Source organism: Triturus cristatus, chromosome 1_2, assembly GCF_964204655.1.
Source record: "Triturus cristatus chromosome 1_2, aTriCri1.1, whole genome shotgun sequence".
Taxonomy (NCBI): Eukaryota; Metazoa; Chordata; class Amphibia; order Caudata; family Salamandridae; genus Triturus; species Triturus cristatus.
This window is the reverse complement of record NC_140580.1, coordinates 953,726,705-953,744,516: the sequence shown is the minus strand read 5'-3', so window position 1 is coordinate 953,744,516 and position 17,812 is coordinate 953,726,705. Positions and strand designations below refer to the sequence as shown.

General features: G+C 38.1%; 1 protein-coding gene across 14 annotated transcripts in view; it reads right to left on the bottom strand.

Moving 5' to 3' along the window:
* The window catches only part of ZNF618 (zinc finger protein 618), a 1,018,163-nt gene that overhangs the window by 350,541 nt on the left and 649,810 nt on the right, over positions 1-17,812 (bottom strand). For 11 of the 14 annotated variants that reach the window (XM_085610043.1, XM_085609994.1, XM_085610023.1 and 8 more), the window contains exons 7-8: positions 16,933-17,022; positions 13,035-13,070 (exon numbers count right to left, since the gene is read on the bottom strand). The exons of the other annotated variants lie outside the window; for them this stretch is intronic. In XM_085610043.1, coding sequence (XP_085466169.1) covers positions 13,035-13,070; positions 16,933-17,022 — 126 coding nt within the window. The remainder of the gene's footprint in view (positions 1-13,034; positions 13,071-16,932; positions 17,023-17,812) is intronic. 14 annotated transcript variants of the gene reach the window in all.

Genomic DNA, 17,812 nt, shown 5'->3' with positions numbered 1-17,812 from the left:
CTCCGCCAAGGCGCTCTCCTCCTCACCCAGTTACCTTTGTAGCTGTCGGCGTAACCTATTTGTCACATCTATTTTGACTTGGTTTTCACGTAGCCATCCATTCAACTGTCTTTTCTACTGTTGTACATACAACAAGTTGTCCTCCTATTCTGGGGGCCTTTCGAGTTCCCTTTGCACCAGTATAACAAGGTCATTTTGTCTTTTAATTTTAACTATTTGTCTGTAATCGCTCCCCACACTTTCTGCCCCATTGCTCACCTTTCATCTCCCCTGCACTTGTTTCCTGTGAGCAAGAAGTGCTATGTATGCCACATTGAGCTGTCTCTGCTCGTCAATGTAGCACTTTTTTGTGCTTATCAGGTTGGTCAGTGTCTCGCATCCACTATCAGGACTGATTCCTTTCTCAAACTCTTCCTGTGCGTGGATACTAAGTTATGATTCAATCTCCAGCTGTCCTTCACTAAAAAGTTCCATCAACACCGTACTGAGCTACAAAAACCAATCAACAGCATTAAAAATATCACTGGCAAGTCCCCCACTCAGTAACTATTTCCTCAATATTGGAAATCAAGATTGCTTAAATCGATCCCCTTTTTGGTGGGGCTTTACTCCTTCTGTTCTACTCATTAAGTTTCAGTTGGTTAACAGACAAACTGTCCACTGCTTCTAAGCAGAAAAGAGATAAACGTAGCTTTTGGATCATCATGCAACAGCTACAACTTAAGGATCCAGTGTGTCACCTGCGCTGTTCTGTGCAGTTGTATACTCTAATCACAATTTGTTTTTATCATGGAGCTAAGTGAAAATATGTAAATGTTAAACAATTATAGAGATAGGACGGTACCATACAGCACTCCAGGGTGAAGCCTCAGCGCCTTATAGCTATATATTGGATGATTAGATCACCAGCTAAGATCTAACCTCTGTGCCATCTAGAGGCTACACACTACTAGTGTCTTAATTTGCATAGGCAGGTAAGCAGCACAGACTTAAATGTCCTTGATGGGATCTACTAATGAGGTGGTCATGCCTGCAAATTACTAAAAAGTGCATGGCAATTGCGGTGCAGAGCCAACTTCAGGTACAAGAATGTCCTCTCTTGGACTTACAAGAAAGAAAAAATGTCCAAGGAATTAAAAATAATCTTTGATAGGAGCCACCATTTTAATTTCAGAATTCCAATCAACATCTTTTCACTGTGCACACTGGGTAATGTATTTATTTTAACTTCAACATACAGTATTCTGTAATCTATATGTAGCACATGGGCTACAAAAGGTACATTCTATCTCTTTACAATCCGGATGCTAATGCAGCTTTGGAAACGATATCAAATGTAAGGACTATCCTTCGTCGAAATCGCAAATCTTTTTATGTAACGGTGAGCGTGTTTTTTGGGGGGGGGGAGTGGGAGGCACTTTCATTTTACTTTTGTTCCAGATTTAAAGAAAAAATACCATGCATGCACACATACACACTTGCTTCAATCAATTTCAATTCCACGCCCTCACACTAGCTAATATGGGGCCAGATGTATAAAGCATTTTTAAATTCGCAAATAGTCCGATTTTGGACAGCAAAAATGCCTTTTCTGATGTACAAAGCCCTAATTGTGATTAGTAACTTGTTACTGAATCGCAATTTGGGTTTTGTGATCCGGTATTTGGAAGGGGCATGTTAAGAGTGTCCCGTCCTAATTCCGAATAGCAGTGTTAGGTGCACATATTTTGCAACCGAAAAAGGACACAATATACTCAAAGTTGGCGGTAACCCATCCCCAAATGGGAAGGGGTCCCATGAGGCCCCTTCTCCTTTGACAAAGGTTGAAAATATTTTTTAGGAGCAGGCAGCGGTCCAAGGGAGCACTTCCTGTTCTTAAAAAACGTAACTTCAAAGTTTAATTTTTGGGTTTTTTAAATGAATCTTGTTGCCCTTTAAAGAAAAAGGGCTGCATTTAAAAAAAAAAAAGATTGTTTTATTCAAACGCAATCACAGACATGGTGGTTTGCTGATCCTAGCAGGCCGCCATCCCTGTGATTGCGCTAATCCTAGTGGGTCACAAATTGTGACTTACCTCATTGATATTCATGAGGTAAGTATATTTGCATCCCACTACGTATCACTAATGAAACTCATAGGAGTTTTATACATCAAGAATATCAATTTCCTAATTGTGATTTGCAAAAAAACACAATTAGGTAATCGCCATTCCTATTTCTGTACATCTGGCCCTAAGCTCCCTACATATAAACGTATTAAAGTGCCTAGGCCAGAGACCCAATTTTTTAAATGTAATCCTTCCTTTTATGGAGCCTTGAAGTGAGTAGTGGGCATTTTTGCTGCAGTTCCCGTTGACTACGAAAAAGAGAACTGCCATGTGTACTGGGGTGAATGTATGACATTGTTCTGCATTCTGTCCATCAACTGTTGTTTTTGCATGTGTAGGTTCACAGCAGAACAAGCAAAGGTGATGAATGCTCCTAGTTAAGGGGAAGCCTACCTGCCTAATACACCCTGACATGAGAACAGAGAATAGCTATTCTAATAACTGTGGAGTATAATATTCAATATGAATTTAAAGTTTAGTGAAAAATTTGTAACTTGAGACAGACTGTGGTCTTTTCAAAGACATCACTGGGCAGCCTTCTTTTGCCATAGGCTCAACGTCTGTCACAGAAGGCGTCTTTGGCACTAAAGGTTGATTGAGAGCCCTTAAGCCATATTTGTCCCCAATATAAAAACAATTATAAACATCGCCTAAAGAGTAGGAGCTATGTTTCCTGAGACGTGGCATATGTGTGAACAGAGGCACCTTCTTTCCTCTTTCATGAAGACTCACATCATGGGAATTCAAGAATCATAATAGATCAGAAAACTGAATGAGAACTTTCTCAAGCAATAGTTTTAGGTACATTACTGTACCTAAAAAGTGTTTTTTTCCTTAACTTTTCCTGGCCAAAAGAACATCAGGCTAAAAAAAAAAATCAGGTCTTAAAAGAAAAAAATCAGATGGGAAACCTTGACTATCTTGTTTAGAAACTAGTAGTTCTTTTTGCAGCTGCAAGCAGATAAGATTTTTAACGAAAACAAGTCTTTGAAAATTATGCTTCTGAACTTCTCTTTATTAAAAAAAAAAAAAAAAACCAGTAGAAGGAAGCTCTCTGGCAATTACACCTTGGATCAACAAAAAAAGTAAAATTGGTTACTGTGGCAGCACATCAGTGTACACCCAATAATTGGAAATTAAGGGGAGAAACAAAGGCCACATGAAGAGGGTGGACTACTAAAGTGCCACTACTTTTAATAAATTTTGTGGAGTTCTAGATTGACAACGATTAAAAGATTTTTATTTTTTTTAAAGCTCCAACATCTGAAAGGAAATAATGCAAAATCATAAAAGACCAAATGAATGACAAGTCAGATTTTGTTTTCTAAGCACTCATTTGCTTCTTGGTACCTGGCTCCTCCAGTCTTTGGAAAAGTATTATCTTTACCATAGGTTCCTTTTTTAAAACAACCAAATACTCCTATGAGAGTGACCAGGATCTGCAATGTCCTTAAAATGACTTTACATTCATGCCTTAAATTATCCGTAAAGGGAGAAAACAAGTAAACCACATCTTAACAAATAAGGCATTTAGTGATCAAAGAGACCTTTAACACTAAGATTCCACTCTTTACAATATTACTTCTGCAAACGATAAGAATGTCCACATTTTTGGGAAACCTTTTACATCTGTATGCACCAATCAAACAGGCACTCGCAGTAGATCTTCAAGACAGGCCATCACAGTTGATACAGGCATTGTTCAATGGATTGCTCATCTCTAATCATTCCAACATAACGTAGCAAGAGCACATATCACTGCTGGTAGGATCTCGTTACTTCAATCAACAGAACAATAAAATAAATGTCTAAATTATATAGTTATCTCCAGTTCAAACAGAAGTCACAAAATATATTCCAGTCACAATCTAAATGTATACTGTTCGAATCTGACAAGATCGATGTAAGGCAAGGCGCTTGAGATCCACAAAACCAGTGATATGTGTGTACTTAAGAACCCACAGCCCAACAGTCTTTTCAGTGAATTGAGCAGGGCTTGTTAGGGAGGTGTTCTAAGTGTGGAACGTCGATTTCAAGAGCCTGAATAATTAGCCGATAACTTTAAATTAAAAAAGCGTATCCTGTGAGAATGTCAGGGACTGCCGGAAAACACTAACAAAACGATGGTGCCTCCAAGAAAAAAAGTCTGCATCACATAAATAGACTAACTCAAATGTCTTCCAATTTTCGTTGATGCAGATAAAATGATACATCAATACTGTAACACATGCCCTCTGTATTTTCTGAAGACATACCAATGTTAATTTTGAATATAGGCTGCATGTTGGACACAAAAAAGTGACATAGGAGACTCCTGTTTTACATGAGGCAACTTATGAGTGAAAATGCATTTCGACGTGCGAGAACACAAGAATCACACAGCTGCCCGCTAATTTTGTAATTTAAACTTCCCAATATGTTTACAGTAACTGAAAAACGATATTGCTAAAATTACATATTTGTGTTACTATCGTTAGCTTTTCCTGTCAAAAAATGGTCAGATAAATTGGGTTTCCCTACTCTTTTCAATATTAAGTGACAATTTTCAACTGTTGGTAACCATAAACTACAAGGCATGTAGAAGAAGCAAAAATACACTCACGATCTGGGTATCCATGTATACTTTCATCACCATAATAAAACACACTGTAAATAGAATTTGGTCAGATACTCCAAGCTATGTTTGCACAAATTGAAGGGTTTATTTCGTAAAACGGTATGTTTTCCCTACTTGTAAACATATTACATGAAAGAGTTGTTACCTACCAAGCTTTAAACCAGCTGTTTTAACTTGCCACAGGAAAACCCAAACAGTTAGCAATTAGCATATTGTTAGTATCTGACCTTCCACATGTCTATGCAGTGCCGGGTATCATCAGATGGCTTGAGGAATCTGATAAAAAAAACACATCTCCAGCCAAAACAGTAAAGACTAAATCAGCAAACGAGTATTTGTATACTAGTTAATACATTAAATCAAGCACTGATCACACAAACGACCTCGATTTGAGTTTACACAAATATCCAAAAAGTGTGTCTGCAGGCCACTTAAAATAGTGCAGCAAAGTGCACAGTTTTTAGTAACTCTCCGTGGCCAATTTCTTATCCATGCATGTCAAAACTCCAAACGGCTTTGCAGCCTAGTCTAGAGATATGTCCACTGTATATACTGAATCCCTTTGACAGTGATCCATTTCAGTCTTTTTATCTCTTTTTCTGTACTTCAGCAGATTCCACATCTCACTTAGGGCCACATGTACAAAGTGTTTTTTCCAGTCACAAATGGGACGATTAACAGAATCGGCCCTTTTCAACCGGAAAAATGCTTTTTGGAATATACAAAGCCAAAAATTGCGATTCAGCAACTAGTTACTGGATCACATTTTTGGGTTTGCCATTCGGTATATGGAAGGGGCGTATTGTGGGCGTCGCTTCCAAATATCTAAACGAGATGTTTGTACGAATATTTTGCAACTGAAATGCAGTCACACAACATTTGCACTTTACTACCAACCCCTTTCCCTTTTGAGAATGGCTGCCAAATATTTTTTAAGAGCAGGCAGCTGTCTTAAGGACCACTGCCTACTCTTAAACAAGCATTTGCAATGCAATAGGTCTCGCATTTATGCGAGTTTGAGCTATTGGTATTGTAAATGACATTGCCTTTTATTTATGTTTTGGGTTTTGAAACAAATAAAAGGCATTGTCGTTTACAATGCTAATAGCTTAAACTCTTGCAAGTGCCCTATGCCGCGCTTTCACATTATTAGCGGGCACGCCCCTTTCTTTAGACGACCCGCATCTAAAGAAAGGTGTGCGGCTCCATTAAAGTGTAAGCGCGGTATGGGGCGCTTTTTACAAAAAAAAAGAATTTTAAGTTGTCAAACAAATGTTTTTATTTTTTAGAAGCGCCTCATGCCGCGCTTTGACTTTAATGGCGGCTATACCCCTTTCTTTAGATGCGGCTTGTGGCCGCCAATAAAGTGAAAGACCTGGTACAAAAAAAAAAAAACTGTTTGTCAAGCTGACAAACAAATGTTTTTTTTTTATAAAGCGTGCCATGCCGTGCTTTAACTTTAATGTTGGCCATGCCCCTTTAAGATGCGGCACGTCTAAAGAAAGGTGTGGCCTCCATTAAAGTAAAATCGCGGTATGGGGCGCTTTTTAAAATAAAAAGCATTTGTTAAGTAGCATAGCGTGTGCAGAAGTGCTGCGCTGTGCAGGGAGAATTTTTGAAAGACAAAGAGCGGCATACATGATCGGGCACCACACAGTCATGAAAACAGGGACATTACAGAAAATAGTGCTCAAAGACTGTAGCTAAAACAGACCGTGTAACAACACAAGTGAAAAGTCCAGTCCTTATGGGAAGCTATAAATGGAGACAAGGCGTTACTAACGAGCCAATTAACAAATCAGAAGCAACCATTTAGAAAGGACAGTAGCAGAAGCCAATTGAAAAGATGGGCGGAGAGCGGGCAGAGCTTCAAGTCCATACCTGAATACAGCATGCCTCACAAAGCAGCGCACGCTCTGCCCAGGCTAGACCTAAAAATGAAACTTCAAAATGTATTTTTTGTTTTTCAATGGATACAATTTTCCTTTAAGGAAAATGGGCTGCGTTTAAAAAAAAAAAATTCTGTATTTAAAAGCAATCACAGACATGGTGGTCTACTAACCCCAGTAGGCCAACATCCCTGGGATTGCTACGACTACCTACTGGGGCGCAAATTGTGACCTATTGCATTAATATTGATGAGGTAGTTTTTTGGCAACCCACTAGGAATCACAAAGAAAACTGAAAAGAGTTCTATAAATTAGGAATTGCGATTTGCAGGAAATCACAATTAGGAAAACACTAGTCCTATTCTTTGTACATGTAGCCCTTAATACTTTAAGCAGCAGTGAATAAATGTGTCTACCCACAGTTATTATTTTTTATCCCGTAGTTTTATATAGTGCAAACTTGACCCGAAGGTATCAGGTATCAGAGCGCTTTACATGAGCACCAGTTCCGTTACACAAGGACATGTTCATTTTTGTTAGGCACAGGGAGATTACGTGATTTGCTCAGATCGCAGGATGTTGGGCGTCAATGCCGAGACTCAAACCCGGTTCCCCAGATTTGAGATAGACCGCCCTAGCCGTTAGACTAAATCCTCTCCTCTAATTCACATAGTAAACAAAATCTCTGTGCTCACTCCTGACAAGCCCAACATCTGCAAGAGATGGATCTTACCCCTTTCAATAGGGGCTAAGTGAAAAAGTTATTTTATCATAAAATAAGGAAGAGCAGCGAGTCATCCATGTAATTCTTCCACTGTCTCTGTAACAACAACGCTTGGCTTTTTGCTGCAGTTTGGGGTCCTTGGTGCCGAGAAACCCCTAAAACTGCAATCTGGTGCATCTGAGGACACTTTTTGGTGTGCCTTAGAGGGTGCCGCTATTGAGGTCCTTTGTACAGGACCTAGCTAGCAGTAACAGTTTCTTTCACTTGAACTAACTGCAGGCTGGTGAAATATCCACTCACCCACCTAAATAAATTAAGTTGAGAGGCTTGGAGCGGATTGCACTCCCATGGTGCGCTGTTTTTTTAATATCTGAAATGTCCGAGAGGAAAAAGTTCATATCTTCAGCGTATTTTCTGTTTTTAACCCCTAAATATATGCAGTAACTAAATCAGCCTTCTGTCTCTTAGGCTTGCCCGAGGAGTCTTACTAATAAAGGAGTCACCCTAATATTAGATATGGTTATGTGTGCCATTTGGACTATTGCAACAGCCTGCCCAAACGATGAAATACCTCCAGTAGCACGCTGTTGAAGTATGATCCAATTTCAATTCCCTCCCGTTTGTCCATAAATCATTTCATGTGTATTCCAGGCTACCTCTGCAAGCGATTCCTCCCCTGCTTTCCACACAGAAGCCTAGAGTCAACCACTGAAAATCTACGGTACAGTCAGCAGAAAAAGTACAAACATTTTGGTGGTAAATCCTTTTACTTACTGAACTCATACTATGGAATTCTCTTTCTTTAGATATAACACTTACAAAATAATTGCCGACATTCAGGATGTCTTTTTTTAAATATGGTTATTAGTTTCATACATTTCAGCCTTTAAGGAGAGGTATTAAACGATTACATCAGTTATCTTTCCCCTGTTTTATATCATGCAATGCATCCAATAGAAAGAGTTGCCATATCAAAACGTCTAGACGTATTGTGTTAATAGCTTAAGCAACAACAAACTTTTAACAAACAACATTCAGCTTCGTCATTTTACATAGGAGGTAGATTTCTTATTATATTCTGTTGACTCATTTTTAATATTCTTACACAGTACATTGTTTTGTTATAATCCCTTGTTTGTTATGTTATGTTATCTTAACCTCCATTTATAACGCGCACGGCTACTCGGAAGTGTCCCAGCGCGAAAGCCAAAGGCAGGAGATAAAAGAGAGCTTACCCGGCTGAAAGATTACTTAAATAACAAAGTTTTCAAATGTTTTTTAAACAGCCTAAGGTCACTGATGCTGCGAAGTTCAAAGGGCAAGGCATTCCAAGCCATGGCCGCTCTGTTTGGGCCTAATCTATTAAACTTACCGACCACTTGGTTGCCTTCCCTAGTTCCTTATATTGAGATCTCAATTCTGGTAAAATTCTGTTGACTGCCAATGCATCGTGTAATGGCTCTTTTGGCCCAGGTGACAACATTTCTATTGTGTTCAGTTCAATCCACATTCTTCTACATCAATTAACATCTCCCAGAAAGAGGCTAAGGAGGTAAGGGCATCCTTAGACGACAAAATTCAGGATACTCTAAAAAACATATTTCTTAAATATGGTGTGTGGATAACCTACCCCAAAGAATACTTGCTCACCCACCACCACCTGACCAATTTTTCTCATCATCTACCACTTATGAATCACCGTATGCTAGGCATCTAATGACACTGCTAAACATCTAAGAATTTTGCATAACTTTGTGACATGTGGATGAAGACTATTTAAAAGAAATCTTTTCAATGCATCAATATGTCCTAAGAAGAAGGAAAATGGTACCCTTACCAGAAACCCCATGAGGAGGGGAAACCTGTACTGACCTGAATGACTGGATTTTGAATGTTTGTGGAACACACAGACTGTGACAGTAAGCTAATGCCCAACTGCCACGACAATAACTATGAACTGCAGTCTTCACAGCTTGGAAAACACAACTGCTAACCTTGTTAAAAGCACCCAGCCAACTCAGGGTTTTTAGGGACTGACAACGTATTGAACCACTTCACCTTACCACAGGAAGGGCCTCGAGAACTACTGCTACAAGTGCAGTAGTGACAATGCTTAGCGAGCACACTTCCTTCCTTAGCCGCATTTCACTATTTACTTCTTTGAAAACCTTGGTTGCCTTCCAAGCTACAAATGTCACAAACAAACCACACATACCTGTGGACCTCCACTTTTCTCTATAGGTTAGAATGAGGTCTCCCTTCCTTCATCAACGAGGTTAGTTCCCAAGGGTAAAATCTCTGGCGAAAAGCTTCTAGACCATCAGGTTACAAAATAGATGCATTTTAAGAGACCAACAACATCTAACACTAAAAGGAAGAACTAACCTTATTGTCCTGGTTAAAATAAGGCAGTTTCTGACCTCCAACAGGCAACCTCTTGCTGGAACGCTGTACTGCCAAGTGTAATCATGCTTGCTTTGTTTCAGTGTTGCAGGAGTGCATGGAGTAAAAATGTGTGAACCGGTTACAAAGTATTCCAGTACCGGCAGAAGGATTGCAAGCCCATCTTTTACACTCTTCTGATTGATTTGCTACTAACTGTAATCAATACAGGTTTGCAAACACTGTTAAACTATTTCAGCATTCTAGTAACTGTGTTTCTACTGAGTCATTTTGAGGAGTGTCGCAAAGGTCAGGTAAAGATCCCGAATAAGACACTGTTTATGGATAGAGAACGTGGTTTTACCACTATATTATAATACATAACATTCCGATGTGGTTAATATACTTCCTAGTATTGTATTCCAAATTATACTGTAAATATACATTTTGAGATTGTATTAAAGTGTGGCTGGACATTCATATCTTTATTTCAACTGTGTAACTTGTGCTGTCCTGTACATCGACACACCACCGCCTTTGAACTAGGCATTGACTGTTTATTCACATCAACCGGGAGACTGAAGAAAGCTCAGAGGCCAACTTTCCAACGAAGACCAAGTATCCGAGTATTCTTAGGGAGGAATAAAAGCACTCGTCTCTCATAATATTTTTTTGTCCAAACTTAGGCAGATGCCAAGGACAGAGCGAAATATACCAGCAAAAAAAGGAATAAAACATCAGTAGGAAACCAAATGCAGAACAGAATGCCATTAAAAGTACTTGTGGGATGGTTAATATGGCCTGGGTAACTCAGCATCTGGCCAGCTGTCTACAGGTGACTGTTTCAAATCAAGTGATGGACAAATAAGTTTTATTAAATTATGTAGAGGGCACCACTGGAAATTAAATTGCTTTTAGAAACTAGCTAATCTCACAACTAAAAAGAGTTTGAAGTGAACCATTACATTTTTAGTGATCAGCCATGTTTTCAGTGCGTTGGTAAAATATATAAAATGTGGGACACCAGACTTTTTGGAAGCAGAACATGTTCAGCAACATTCGATTGGAAGTTGATAAAAATAAGTGCTAAAGAGTTGGGTAATAACAACACCTATTATTCAAAACAAAAAAGTCCAAACAAAATGTGAGGCTGCTTTCAAAATTAAATTACTTCTACGGATATCCTTCAGTGAGAATCCTTATTAGCTTTGGAGCTAAGATGAAGATATCTACTCATCGTCTTACCTTGATGGCTTAATACATAGCATTGTCAGTCTGCTGCTTAATTTGCCTGGGTTCTAAATAAAACATGTTAAGAATGTTTAGCACCAGTCTTTACAGGGATCTTGGATTGTGTGACAAAGTCAACACAGGCTACAAACATCCTGGAAGTGTCCATATCCTTTTCTCTTTATAAACACAGAGAGGAAAAAGCAGTGGCCTGACGTTTTGTTAAAAACATGCCGAGCCTGACTTTATGAATGTGTACCCAATGAAAGTGTCAGTGCTCCACCACTACTGTGGCAGGAGATCAAAAGTAGATTTGGGCACACTCTGCACTCCCCGTGATTATTAGTTCCCCTTATCAGCAACAGGGAGAAAGCAGAAGTCTTTGACAAACCATCTTAAAATGCTAAATATGGCTAGCTAGTCAAAGATACAGGCACAGACCAGGATACTTAGTGGTTAACCAAGGCTTCCCAAAGGAGCTGGACATTTGTGGCTTCATTATCATCAGTGGTAGACTTACAGCAGAAGCAAGGGTCACTGTAAACCTGTAAGTAGCATTGGAGGGAAACAACGGAGTAGAAACCTAGGTTCCATGAAGGCTGTGGGCCCGAGAATACTAGATATGATTGCTTTAATATTGACTCGTATTGAAAAACACAGTTTCCGGAAATGCACCAAAAGACAAAGAGTGGAGGTGGGGTCTCTTATGCGTAGGCACTGCAAATGTGAAAAGTATCTTCTAGGACATAAATACCTATTAGCCCCCCTTTTTATCCATTATAGAAGGTGGAAAGACCAACTAGTGTTGGGACGATGTGTGCAAAAAGGGGTCACCGGCCCGTAGTCTGCTGTGTGCCTTCAATGACCTGCTTGATACGCAATCATAATAGATATCCCAAATGTGTGACATGAAACTTTCACAGTGATCTGATATGTAAGCTACTTGCCTACCCATAGACGAGTGGCAGAATTCTGACAGTGACGAGAAAGAGGGCAGTCATGGAGGCTACTCCGGTGTTTTGACACAACTTTCAACCCGAGGTGGCTACTGTATTAACATTAGTGCTCATTTGTTTCTGTGCCATAATAGTGGTGCACAAATGACAACTATTCAGAAGAATATCTGTATTCTCTTAAATGATCACAAACCAAGAACATACCATGTAAACTAAATGCCCCCGTAAATCTAACAGTCTGGGGGACCTACATATAAATTACTCTCAAAGATAGACAACAACTGGTTGTCGGCACGATACTGTGTTCAATGTATATTTAGCATTTTTATATATATATTACTTATACTTGACTTCAGGATTTCGACACATTTTAAGAAATATAAAACATTGTAGTTCCCTGGATTTTTTTAAAAACATGTTCACCAAATTAGTATAAACAAGCACAGACTATTAATAAAAACGCCAGTTAGCACAGTGAAAACATACCAGTGAAATTTTTTTTAATTTTATTTCATTTTGTTGGTAGGTTCAGACACGGAAAGCTTTTCATTGACTGTCAGCTCTCACATTTTTTTTTGTGAAAACCCCATTTTTGCTTCAGTATTTTCAGAAAGGACCAACAGAAAACTCAAACACTTACATTAATGACAACTCTTATATTGAAAATGAATATCAGATACGTTTGCATATCTCATTAGAAATAGTTAAAGTGGTTTGAAATAGCACATGCAACATATTTATATATATATATTTTAAAAGTGTTAGTAGTGGTGAAAACTATTTGCATTCGGGAGTCGCTACTGTAGAGAGACTTCTATCCAAATGGAAAGTAGAACTGTAAGGATTTAGTCTACACAATGCTGCATGCTTATAAGACCATACTGTGGCATGTGATGTGCCAGCTACTGGCGTGTATAATATAAACTCACATACACTTGCACACAAACACACAGTAGTAAAATTAATACATATCCTGATCTGGTTAAAAATTACAGATATCAAGAGGTCTTAGTGTTCAACCAGATAATCGAAGTTCTGTTTTATTCCACTCTGGTCACAAGCTCAATACACTATGTGCGAATTTAAAGCTGAAAATCATAAACAAAGTATACAAACACTGTCAGCTTACCTGACCGATTCTCTGGGGCCCCCTCCACACTAAATACTAATCCAGAATATGAGGAGGGAAAAACAAACAAAAAGAATACAAATTAAGTTTTTTTAAATTGCCTCTTTCATGTGCTGAGAGGTCTACTAAATTCTAACAATTACCCATAATTGTCACACCTATACTTTACTTCCATGTGGTATTTTATTGCGCTATAGTACACACATATATACAACACTTTATTCTGGAATATGGACAATAAAATTTAAAATATTTAAGAGGGCGGAAGCTGTGTGATTATAATGCGTCAATAGATATATAATATCTCACTGATACATTGGCGTACTTTTTCAACCAATATGTCAACTTATCAGTGAGGTGAGAATGTTTGGTGTTTTTACACTATTGATACTGGCTTCCCTCAAAATATGTCTGCTTATATTGTCGATATCTGGGACACCTTGAAGTAATTTCATTTTATCCCAACTAGAAGTACATGCTCCTCCATTATCTCACCATACTTAAAATAAAATGTTTGCACATGTTAGAGACACAGTTGTGTGACTTTCCCTGAACTGTTGATGTTTATTAAGTTCATCAAATGTCTAAGAAAAAAAAGATGGTGTATGTTGGCATAATTGGTTTATTTACGAGGCAAAATATTTTCAACTTATTTTGTTGTTTGACCACTTTACGTATGCAAGAGAAGCTTAGGGTCAAGAAAAATAGACGTGTGGCAAAAGAAGCTTAGGTTCAAGAAAAATAGATGTGGGGTGATGTAAAACACCTCCAATGTCAACTGAATTACAAGACGCTGTATTTCACACCATGGTACTGCGCCTCCATTAATGCAGGCTTATGGACAAATGTTGTGCGAGACTGAAAGTGCATGGCATCCATGACAATACTGAGCTACCATCTTTTAAATGCTTATGATTTTAAAACTTCACAAATCTAAATCTTATACAAAAAACGTGGGAATTTGTAATCAGTCTGCTGTGACAGGATAGGTTTTATTTTCTTCAAGTCTCATTTTCTCTGGTTCAAGTTTTTTTTTTTATATATAAAACTTCAAATTTACTAAACTAAATTTGACGGCAATAACTGGGTCACTTTATGGTGCATGGTTGGTCTGTCAGATCCAGAAAGCAAACTAGGTTTATGTACCCTGCAACTATATGAACTTTTGTGCCAGACATAATATGAGCTCATTTTGGTGTGCCCAAGTCTGTATATTGGAATTTAACAAGTGAAAATACATAACACACTATGTTACAGGTTGAAAACAAACCAACATTTCTGGGCAAATCACTACTATAATATTCTGTACAGAGATGGTACCTAAATTTCCGATACATAATTCAGGTTCTGGCTGAGGATTTAAAAAACATCAAATTAGTATGTTTAAACGAGATAAACAAATAAGAACATGAACACGTACAAATCTACATTTTTATTTTTGCTGTTTAACACCAGAGTGCAAGGATGAATTATCTAACTGGATACCATTTGCTTCGAAAAGCATAGTTCAACATAATATATAAATCGGCATCAAATGAGCTACACTTTAAAGACAGTGTGAAACAGCGCTTTTTGAACCACTGAGCTTTATTCGACCAGTGGATATAACATTCTGGGCGATCCAGCTTGTCTTGTTTTTCAAGACTTGCCCATCAGAACTGTGTTGAGTTTCTTTGGATAAGGGGCAGTTTATATATAGGACTTTACCTCACTGGATCGATCAGCAATGTCCATACACTCAAACGGACTCAGGGGTCACAATTACATATACCTTTTTGTGTGGCAGAGCTTTCCAGCTAAAATGTGTTGCATATTTCAGTGTATGCAGTGCACAAGGCCACCAACCCCTGAAGCCAAGCATAAGAATTTTGACTGCTGCATCGATATAAAAGTTCTTAACTAGACTGCTGCATGCTAGATTAAGTCATGAGAGCAAGCTTCTCGAAGACTGAAGCTGGTCGCCTCACATGCAGGGTGACATGTTGGTGGGCAGCGGATTATTGTAGCTCCCCCATGCCTTGTTACTCTTTTCCCCTTCCCCCTTGGCTTTGGGAAGAGGGCAGTTCAGGAAAGTGACAGGGTTCTGGGACGACCCACACCTCCTCACTTTTGCCACTTTAGGGATGGGGAAGCGCATAGATGTGTACCTAAACCAGCAGCCACAAGCTTCCCGAGCAGCCTTGAGTGATTTCACTGTTTCTTAGAAGCCTCAAGGTGCAAAATGAAAAACAAAACCTCGGAAAGAAGACAAAAATATGGTGTCCTTGGTTCATTGAAGAGGCCAATGATACTGATCACTGAAGACACAGCAATGAACAGACCTGATAAACTCCTACATTAGAAGCACACTTGTTCCGAAGTATAAGGAAAAAGATACCAATTTTCCTAACAGCAGAAACAATTTTATAAACTGAGAGGGAACGAACAGGAAAAGTTATAGGGCTGCAATACGAAAACCTGCAGATACGTTAGAAAAGCAAATTATATTTAAAATGACAGCATAAGTAGAAGTTTTTTTTACAATTTCAACAAACTAGCAGACAGTCTCAATGATACCTTCCCAAAGTAGAATTGGGATTAACAGGTGGACAAGATATTCAAAGAAGGTATTCGTCTCTAATACTTAGGACAAATTCTCAATTAAGAGGGAACATTTATGGTGTTATTTTTTCCATAAAAGTTTAACGTAACCTTAATTTTTGTATGTGTATTTTTTATTACAGATTTTCTACTTTCAGTTTTTAAGATTTTTTTTTATTTCTCACAGTTATTAGGTTCAAAGACGTATTTCCTGATGTAACACGGAAACTACTCATGCCCCTCTGCCAGTATAATAACATTTTTGGCTTACTTTAATGTGAATATTGACCAGATATTATTTGACCAGTTTATTATATTGGCAGCATTGTTTCATACAGTCAATTTGTTTAATGTACATTTCTTGAACCAAAGATGCAGCTTTGTTTTGAAAGGTAGTACTGAATGTTGATATAATTTTCGGAGCAGGTGATGAAAGACAGCTGCTTAACAATCTCAGTCAACTACCATATTTGATACTCAATATAGTGCATTGAATGCATTGATTTGGAAAACACCTACGTCGGTCAACTTTTGTTATATTGTATATGCAATAGACTAAATGTTTTTTAAATCCTAAAGTAGACTTTGAAAAAATACAACAATGTATAGTACAAGCCTCCATTTCCTACATGTAACATAGAAGAGGAAATAAAATGCCACTTGGGGGCGCTGAACGTGTAGCGATACATGGTGCCGTGAAATATTTAGTAAATGATTCTTAGGAAGGAAAGAGCACTTACCTAGGAGTTTTTAAGGTAAAGTGTGCAAGTAATCAATTCCAAAATTGAAAACGTACCACAACAGACAATCTATTCGCCTGTGCACTAGTGGTTGCTTTGGTTTACTAAAACTATTAATAATTGGGTGTTAAAATATTATCTTTGAAAGTGAAAACTAATAATATGCTAAAGAAGAACCTTCACATAGACACCAACAAGTTGGTAATTTGAAATGCTTATTTGGTGAATAAAAACGGCCTGTTTCCCACATATACTTTAATTCACTCTGGTTTCTTAATTTTATAAGGATTTTTTCATAATAAATGAAACCCAATAGCATCAGAACATTTAATACAGACTATGGAAGTAAAGTGAATTCATAAAAGCCCAAACAGAATTCCGGAATAAAATAGTTTTCTTCGGAAATTGGAGAATTGTGTTGTACAAGCCACAGGACCCATGCAATATTGCAAATGCACAGTTTGATATGTGCAAAAAGGGTCTCTCCACTTTAAAGTGCTTCTATTTGGATTATAATACATATTCTATTCCCCCCGTACAATCAAACAAATAAGTTTAAGTGAGATTCAAGTACTTACCATCCACAGCATGCAAGTCCCTGTGTTCTTGAAAACAGCTGTAATATTTGTATTTTTTGCCACAAATGTCACACGTGTATCTAAAATTGTCTGAAAAACGAGAACATAATGCTTTATTTTAGAAATATTAGGGTGAATTGCAGGACCGGAACATAAAAGTATCCATTTTTTGGTGGCGGAGTCCCTAAAAATATAAATTTTGTGAGGCAGAAGTCCCTATTCTGCAATTAAATTTAGAGCCTGTTTAAGTAAATCATGATGCTTAGATTGGCACTTGGTATGGCAGACGAAGTAAGGGGAATGCAATTCACCCATGAGTACTCTGACTGGCCAGTACGTAGAAGGCAATACGGCTTCTGCACCGCGGTCGTGGACAGTGACATCCAGTGTCTAACTCTGGGATGGTGTTATCAAAACCGTTTATTTACTGTTTAGGTCTGCTGTTAAAAATGTCAGATTTGTTTAAGGGTTTTCCCAGTCGATGGCATCAGCGTTGCTTTACCATCGCTGTAGTGAACAATGCCTCAGTCAAAGTCAGAAGCAACAGAAGAGCGAAACTTAAAAATGCTTTGGTAAAACATATATAGCATAAAGAAATACAATATTTAGCATGTTTACTATAACATATTATCGTTAGTTATTAAAAAAAAATAGAGTTCTGATTTGCAATGCCATTTAGGTTTCACAGAGACTAAAGAGACGTTTACCAAAAATATAATGAAAGCAAGCCAGTCACTGGTATGAGTTGCATATTTTCCCAGATTCACAAATTGTAAATCTCTGCATGAGTGGTCTTAATGTCTAAACATACTTCGGCCTGAGCGACCAAATCTGACTAAGAACAGCATCTGTATAAGCCACATTGCTATTTTGTTCAACT